This window comes from Teleopsis dalmanni, unplaced genomic scaffold, assembly GCF_002237135.1.
Source record: "Teleopsis dalmanni isolate 2A unplaced genomic scaffold, ASM223713v2 unscaffolded_contig_1422, whole genome shotgun sequence".
NCBI lineage: Eukaryota > Metazoa > Arthropoda > Insecta > Diptera > Diopsidae > Teleopsis > Teleopsis dalmanni.
Window position 1 is genome coordinate 1 of NW_024032804.1, and position 7,759 is coordinate 7,759.

The following is a 7,759-nucleotide window of genomic DNA, read 5'->3' on the forward strand; positions in this document are numbered from 1 at the left end:
AAACAAATACATATTCAAATTGAAATAATTAAAGAAAATATTTGATTGTGTTTCACATCAAAACTGAAGCAATAAATTAATAAATTTTCAAATCAAAATACATTATTAATTATTATTAATTGAATTTTGTGACACTCATATACACATGTTCAGTGCAAAAGCTTTCATCACATGTTACAGATATTTGCATTTACGCATAAAAGAATTACCATTAATTTCTTAAATAAATTAATTAACATTTTTAATTGCAGTTTTTCATTAAAAAGATTTTCGCACAGAGTCAAACTCAAAAATAAAGTTTGGCTTTCTTTAAAAAATTGAATAAATTTAATTAAATTAAATTAAATGAAAATGTATATAAAAAACAAGTACATAAAATTGTATATAAAACAGTTCAGTCAACATTCACACTACACAAAAACATAATTAGATTAATAATTAATTGCGCTAATTTAATTCTAAAAATATTTTAAATTAAAACAAAAATCATCGTAGCTTAGCCCTCTTAATTTTAAAGTTTTTTGCATTGTCAAAAATTTAAAAAAAAACGGCAGTAACCTTCACTGGCACTCACAAACACATTAAAACTTGTATAGGTTTGTGTGTGCGTGTTTACTAACGTATGTCTAGTCTAAAACAATTTTGTTCTTATCTTAATAAATCCATGGAATTTTGGTTTTACGTGTTCCTTAAAACTCTGTTGATTGTCAGACAAATGAGGAGAAGCCAGGCAATGGTGCTCTCGATCTGGCCATATTATTGACAATGATTTGACCGCCATTGAGACTCATCACTGCACTACCCTCCGGTTCGGAGTCTGTGTAACTTGAATAATTTCGCACTGGCTTCGTTTTCTTCCAGGATTGACGCAGCGAGTCGTTGACATTTGCGTAGTGATTGACAAAAGAATGTGGATCCGACCGCACACTCTCGTTTTCGCTTTCCGAATGCTGAAATTGTATAAGGAGATGATGATCACATTTTTTAAAAAACAATTATTTGTGAGGATCTTACATTTAATGTGTTAAATATATTAATTCTAAGCTGTAATAATTGAGCAGGCTAGAACAAATATTTTATATTAAATTGATATATAAATAGAAAAACAATTGTTATATATCAAAATTCAAAATTTTTGTGTTGTGTGGTGTTTATGCTCTTAAGAAAGGTAAGAATATGTCATTTCTATTGGAAGTGAATGATAAAATCCTACACATAAAATCTGCAATGAAATTTCTTCAATAATCAGATACTTATGTTGTTTCTTCTGAATAACAATAATATATGTAAATAGCATGGGCTAACATTCCAATACAATTTTCAAATTTTATATATTGAGCAATTATATTCTTTAAAGTATGAAGAAGACTGAATTGTGTCTTAATTGAAGAACAACTAATTTATATGATTGATTTGGCGACAGATACATATATGGATGTATTATATATTTAATATAGTATTGCTTATATAATAAATGTTAATCTAAGGAATATGTACGAAGGACAGATACCTTCATTAGTATCAATCAAGACATGTAAATTAATATTAAGTATATACCTAAACGCATGTCACTGTTATCTGTTTCGGTATATTAAGCAGAAATAATTTTAATTTTATATTTTACCTGTGATGCTTCAGACGAACTAACTTCGGATGGTTTTTCCGTCACACTACTATCATCTGGGTTCTCATCGTAGCATTTTAAGCTCTCCTCATCGCTATGATATGCCACTGAAGCTGGAGAAGGTCTTGGTGGACTCTTGCCAAGTTGCAAACTTGTTGGTGGTCGATTTGTTGATTTTCGTCCCAACGTACCAAGTGTACCACGACTTAAAGTGCCAGCACTATTCAGTGTGCCTGTACCAACACCATGTCGTGAACGATACAATTCCAAAGCAAGCTCCTGCCGTTCATCGATTGACATAGCCATTGACTCTTCTAAAGTTTTCTGTGCTTCTTCTGCATTATGGTAGCAAAAACAGTAAACGGTAAAAAGAAATAAAATAACAAATATAATTAAATGTTGTTTGCACAATTTAATTTGAGGACGACAGCGCACACAACAGTCGCCGCTCCATAACATTCTGTATAATTTATTTAGTTTTTACTTCACTTTTCATTCTATTGCTGTTAACTTACGTTTATATTTATAGCTTTTACTCTTTACGCACAGCACTGCTATTACCATGATTATTATGACAATGGATGTGGCAGCTAAAGCAACCATAAACCACGTTTGGCGGTAAAATGGTTTATGCTGCAGATAACCGTATTCCAAATGCAGTTTAGAAGGTGTCAGTATTGAGTCCTTTGAATACACTGGGAACGATATGCCGTAACGATTGTAGGCAATGACGCGGAATGTGTAGGCGGTGGATGGTAGTAAACTTTGATAGCTGACAGTAAAATCCTGCATGGTGCCAGTGGTCGTTCGCGTAATTGTCTCCCAACGAGAATCGTCTGTAAATATGCGAAAGAAACAATTTTATTTATTTTAATACAGCGATATGCATTCGTAAATGTGCAGGTTGATTGAATTAATGGCTAAATTTATGTTTAAATGCGCGGTTACAGATTCTAAGCAAAGTTACTCAATTCGAAGGATCTTAAATATTAATTGAATTTTAATTTATCACAGACTAAATAATTTTGTTACAATTAAAAGTGCAAATGAAATGATTTAAAATTTTAAAAATTAAAAATTTATTTCCATTTTTCCCATTTGAGTCTTCCATCGTAGAAAGCACACGATAAACACTTTATTGAAAAGAACAATGTTCTAAGAATTTTATGTAAGTATTTAGAATAAAAAAAATTTTATGTTTAAAATACAAAATGCAACAAAAAAAAAAAAAATTAAATACTACTGATAAAACGCAGTTACAACAGAAATCTTACAAAATCTATTACAGCGTTGAAAACATTCAATAATAAAAATAATTTAAAATAATTTAGTTTTACCTTATTTTTGAAGTAAGGTTAATATATAGAAATTTCCATATTTATTTCTCAAGGCTTAGTCATGACTTGAGGTTATCAAACGGAGAACTTTATTCTATTGGTTGATATTTCCTATCTCTAAGAGATTTTGTTATTTACCACGTACCGCAACCAATTATTATGTGGATCTTTTGAATATAATTGGAATAAATGATTCCTTATATTTATAACTGAGTGATAAGATCAGATCATCAGGTAAAAAATTTGGAGCAAGTGAAATGAACATAATGAAATAAATGAAAACACAAGCGATTTGAATTTTAATCTAAATATCTTTATAGTCAATAAATGCGGTCATCGTAACACAACTGCTAATTTAATTCATATAAGAAGCTATTTTTAAAGCATATAAACTTATTCTATTATAAATAGTTTATAAAACGTAATTGGTTTATTATAAAATTATTTTTTTTTTATATAATAAATTTATGAACCAAGCGTTAAGAGTTATAGTGAGATTTAAGACCTATTGATGATGATGACAGTGATGAGGATGCTGATAGTGATAAATGAAAATGTTTTATATATCAAATATGTAATATTGATTGATACAACTATTTTGCATATTTTTACTTATTATAGAATACATGCATTATTATAAGAACAAATACTCACAAATAAATGTTGGCTCTCCTCTTTCTACTCAAGCAAGTTTAGAAGCGTAATTTTGTAGATCAATCAAATAAATAAAAATACATAAAGAAAGAAATTTTGTACATTAAAAACCATTACCAAAAAATTAATTAATTCGTCAGACTAAGAACCAATTATAAGCAAGTACAATCAAAATAATTATAAAACCATTCCATCAATTAAATATAATACTTTTTACATATTTATTAAAAAAAACTACTTACCCCGCTTTTTTGCTTCAATGTAATAGCCAAGTATTGGCCCTCTGCCGGAAGGCCCATTAAGCCAATGCATTTCTACACTCGAAAGTGTTTTAGCAAGAATTAAGTCTCTAGGTGCTATTGGAGAGCCATCCTGTGGACCAGTTGTCACATTTTCGCTAACAGCTGGACCATAGTCAATGGTTTGTGCTCGTACTGTAAATGTATAAGTAACTTCTTCTTCTAGATTTTGTACAAGTAAATTTGTGTTGGAAACCTTTTGTTTCACTTGTTTGCTGAATTCTATAACAGATGTAAAATTTATTTGAAACATTTGCCTACACCTCGAATCTTTAGCTTTACAATGGACTTACTTTCGTTTTCCTCGGTTGTCTCATAGGTTACCAAGTATCCAAGTATTTCACCATTACGAAATTTTGGGACATCCCATGATACTTTAAGGCTTTGCATTGTTATATCTTCAAATCGTAAATTCAATGGCGCACTTGGCAGACCTTGCAATGTTTTAACAGTTATAGGTTGTGAACGTGGTCCATCGCCTGCTGGGTTGAAAGCCAATATCTGTACCCGGTATTCAGTGAATTTGTCAAGAAACACAAGACTGTGTGAAGTAGCAGTGGCTGAAACAACTTCGATTTCTTCTTCCCATTTCCGACCCTCTTCCAACTCTTGTGGCGAGTCAGTAACTAAGTAAAATATTTTATAACCTAAGAGATCACCATTTTGCATGCTTTGCTTTGGTGGTTTCCAACGTAGTCTTACTTCTGTACTAGAAATAGGAGCTGCATCAACTGCACGAGGTTCCCCAGTTGGTACAGCTTCGCCAACATAAACGGCAGCTGGTGGTGTAACAGGACCGGGACCTTGTGAATTAAAAGGCAACACAACAATTTCATAATTACGATCTTGCTGCAGGTCAGTCAACACCATTGAATTTGCATTTATACCCATTATATCTGTTTTTGGGGTTGAGGAAATTGTTTGAAGATCGGCTAATTGTTGATACATAACACGATAACCACCAGTTGCTGCGTCTCCATTCCACAAACTAGTTTCCAGTGCATTCCAGTGAACACGTACAGATGTTGTTGTTATTGGTACCACTTTCAAATTGGATACCCCAACTGCTGGTGCTGCTGGGAGTGTACGCACTACAATGCTTTCACGGCTAAACGCTGATGCACCTAAATCGTTTGTCGCTTGTATGCGAAATTGATATGTAGTATGTGGTTTCAAATTAATTGCAGTATAAGAAGTAAATGCAGGATCGACACGTTCTGGCAGTATTGTCCAAGGACCATCATTCTCTCTTAATTGTACAGTGTAATAGCGAAGTGGGGCGAATCCATCGCGGCCGGGTGTCCAACTAAAAGTTATTTGATGCGCTTGTATTTGACTACGCGATATTTGTGGCATAGATGGTGGTTGTGGGCGTTCGCGATTGTTTGTAGTGTAAACAAGAACTGCGGCGGTTTTACCCCAACCCAGACGTGTTTGAGCTGTGACACTAAAAATATAATACCGTTCTGCCAACAATTGTGTTGCTCTAAAAGTGCGATCTGATGGTGGAAATTCACGACTGTAGTTAAGATTAACACTGCCATTTAATGAATATGTCACTTGATAAGCTAAGATTTCGCCATTTGGATCTTCAGGTACATCCCAAATTATACGAGCAGTCGAAAATGATACATCTGGAAAGCTTACGTTGGAAGGCGGACCTGGTGTGTCTTCAAATGTTTGTACACGTACTGGAGGAGTACTTAAAGCACCATCACCGAGTCTAGTAAATGCAAGTACTTGTATGTGGTAGATTACGAATTTTTTTAGTTCAGTCAATGTAGTTGTGTAGGAAGCATTATTTGATATGGTTTTGTGTAGCACTTGACCGCCACGGTTAGTAGCGGCATAAAACACTTTGTAGCCATCAATTTGACCATTACGATGCTGCTTCGGCACTTCACCCCAGCGTACTACAATTGTTGTGGAGGATGTGGCATTGGCTTGCACCTCTAAAGGACCATACGAAGGTACCGCTTCACGTGTTCGTTCGACAGCAATTGCACTATCTCTGTCAAAAATTAAAACAAAAATTATAAATTTTTAAACTTTGAAATGTTAAATGAAATTTACCTCGAGAAACCCACATCATTACAAGCATTCATCAAAACCTCGTAAAGAGTCCATTCTTCTAAACCTTCTAGCACATGCGAATTCGCAGTATGATCTTCAATTAATACAGATTTCGCTGATACCTTCGTTATGCTTTCAATTTGACGATATGTAATGTTATAACCACGAGGATTCCCAAACCATTCAGTTTGTTGTAATGGAATCCAGCGTACTCTTAACTGTGTAGCACTCATTGCTCGCACTGTTACATTAAATGGTGGATGCATTGGTCTTGCCTGTATAGTTTGAAAGTCTTTGGTAGCTTCGGAAGGCTGGGAAGAGCCCACAACATTTGTAGCACTCAGACGTAAACGGTATTGAGTGAATGGCATTAGTCCCGTTACTGTTAAAGTTTCTGCATCAGGATCTGATATTTCACAGACTGTAAACCAGGTCATATTACGCGCAGTTTGTGCATCCACTTTCCATTTCGTAATAGATGAGTTACCATCAAACCCAGGCGTAAATTGCAACACAACCGAGAATGCCTCTATATTAGAAAGCGCCAAATTTGTTGGTGGATGTGGCAATACAGGCTCAACTCCCGACTGTATTGTTGCAGTTTTTGCAGGTCCCCCACCAACTTTAGTCCATGCCTTTATTTCAAACCAGTAATGCGTAGTGGCTTGTAATTGTGTAACTGTTAACTGTGTATCATCAGCAGTCAAATTAACTGATTTTAAAGTTTCAGGATGATCTTTAACTTTATACCGCACGGTATAACCAGTCAAAATTCCATTTAAATTTTTCGGTGGTGCCCACAACACTTTAACAGATCTGTCTGAAACTTCATCAAAATGCAAAGCGGTAATTTCATCTGGCACATCCTCTTTCGTTTTAACAGCTATTTTATAGCTACGAACACCTTCACCAGGATCTGTGAAGCATAAAACTGTTATATTATAATCCGTGAATTTTTCCAGTCCACTTAGAATAGCAATTTGTTCGGCAAGTGGATCAATTAGACTTGGCGGTACTGTGATCATTCGGGCTTCAGTTTCTTCCAAGTCATCATCGTTCATTTCATGACGCCAAGCTTGTATTTTATATCCTTGGTTTATGCCGTTTATTTGTTGTGGATTTGGTGGTATCCAGGATACTTTAACTGAAGTAGAATTTATGGCAACAACTTTAACATTTGTAGGTGGTGCTTCCGGTATGCCTTCTTTTGTTTTTATTCTAGCTCCTTCGGTGTACACACCCACTCCCATATTGTTATAAGCTGCGATTTGTACTATATAATCTTTCCAAGTGATGAGTTCTTGTATTAAATAGTTTCGTTGCGCTTCATTTGTAATATTCTGATATGTCCAAGGTACATTGTTATAACCAAATAGACGATAACGTATTATATAGCCAAGAATTTGTCCGTTGCGATGTTCTTCCAAAGGCGGTTGCCATTGCGTTATAATTTCTGACATTGATCGAGCTGAACCTACAAATCCAACAGGTGGCCCTGAAGGTGCTGCGTAAATGAAAAAATGTATTATTAATTTCTATTAAAAAAAAATAGTGTAGAAATAAAATCTAATTTTATTGAATGGATTCTTATGTGAATATTTTAAAGTACCTCGGTGAAGCGGTAATTCTACAATTATATTTTACAGCCAGTTTAAAGTGGAAGTACAAAAAAGGATATATGACATTAGTAAAGATTATCATTGTAGCGATTTAATTTGATTTTTTTTACAAAATGTTCAAAACAAAAAACAAAAAAAGAATATTGTATGTTT

General features: G+C 33.9%; 1 protein-coding gene across 2 annotated transcripts; it reads right to left on the minus strand.

Moving 5' to 3' along the window:
• Nucleotides 1-352: 352 nt before the first annotated feature.
• Nucleotides 353-7,487, minus strand: LOC119664102 (protein sidekick-like). 2 transcript variants are annotated; one of them, XM_038073659.1, is made up of 7 exons: nucleotides 5,988-7,487; nucleotides 4,208-5,925; nucleotides 3,858-4,136; nucleotides 3,616-3,639; nucleotides 2,140-2,460; nucleotides 1,625-1,959; nucleotides 353-950 (listed from the first exon to the last, which is right to left on the minus strand). In XM_038073659.1, the coding sequence occupies exons 1-7, from the start codon at nucleotides 7,445-7,447 to the stop codon at nucleotides 708-710; spliced, it is 4,380 nt and encodes a 1,459-aa protein (XP_037929587.1). In that variant the 5' UTR covers nucleotides 7,448-7,487; the 3' UTR covers nucleotides 353-707. The 2 variants fall into 2 exon arrangements, with proteins under 2 accessions (XP_037929587.1, XP_037929588.1); XM_038073660.1 differs by lacking the exon at nucleotides 3,616-3,639.
• Between the last annotated feature and the right edge of the window lie 272 nt (nucleotides 7,488-7,759).

Bases quoted from the DNA above. Each gene is read 5' to 3' on its own strand.
- LOC119664102 (XM_038073659.1), bottom strand. From the start codon at position 7,447: ATGTCAGAAATTATAACGCAATGGCAACCGCCTTTGGAAGAACATCGC. The intron at 3,640-3,857 runs GTAAGTAGTTTT...TTGCTTGAGTAG, and splicing joins CATTGAAGCAAAAAAGCGGG to AAAGAGGAGAGCCAACATTT. The intron at 1,960-2,139 runs GTAAGTTAACAG...ACCATAATGCAG, and splicing joins TAAAAGCTATAAATATAAAC to AAGAAGCACAGAAAACTTTA.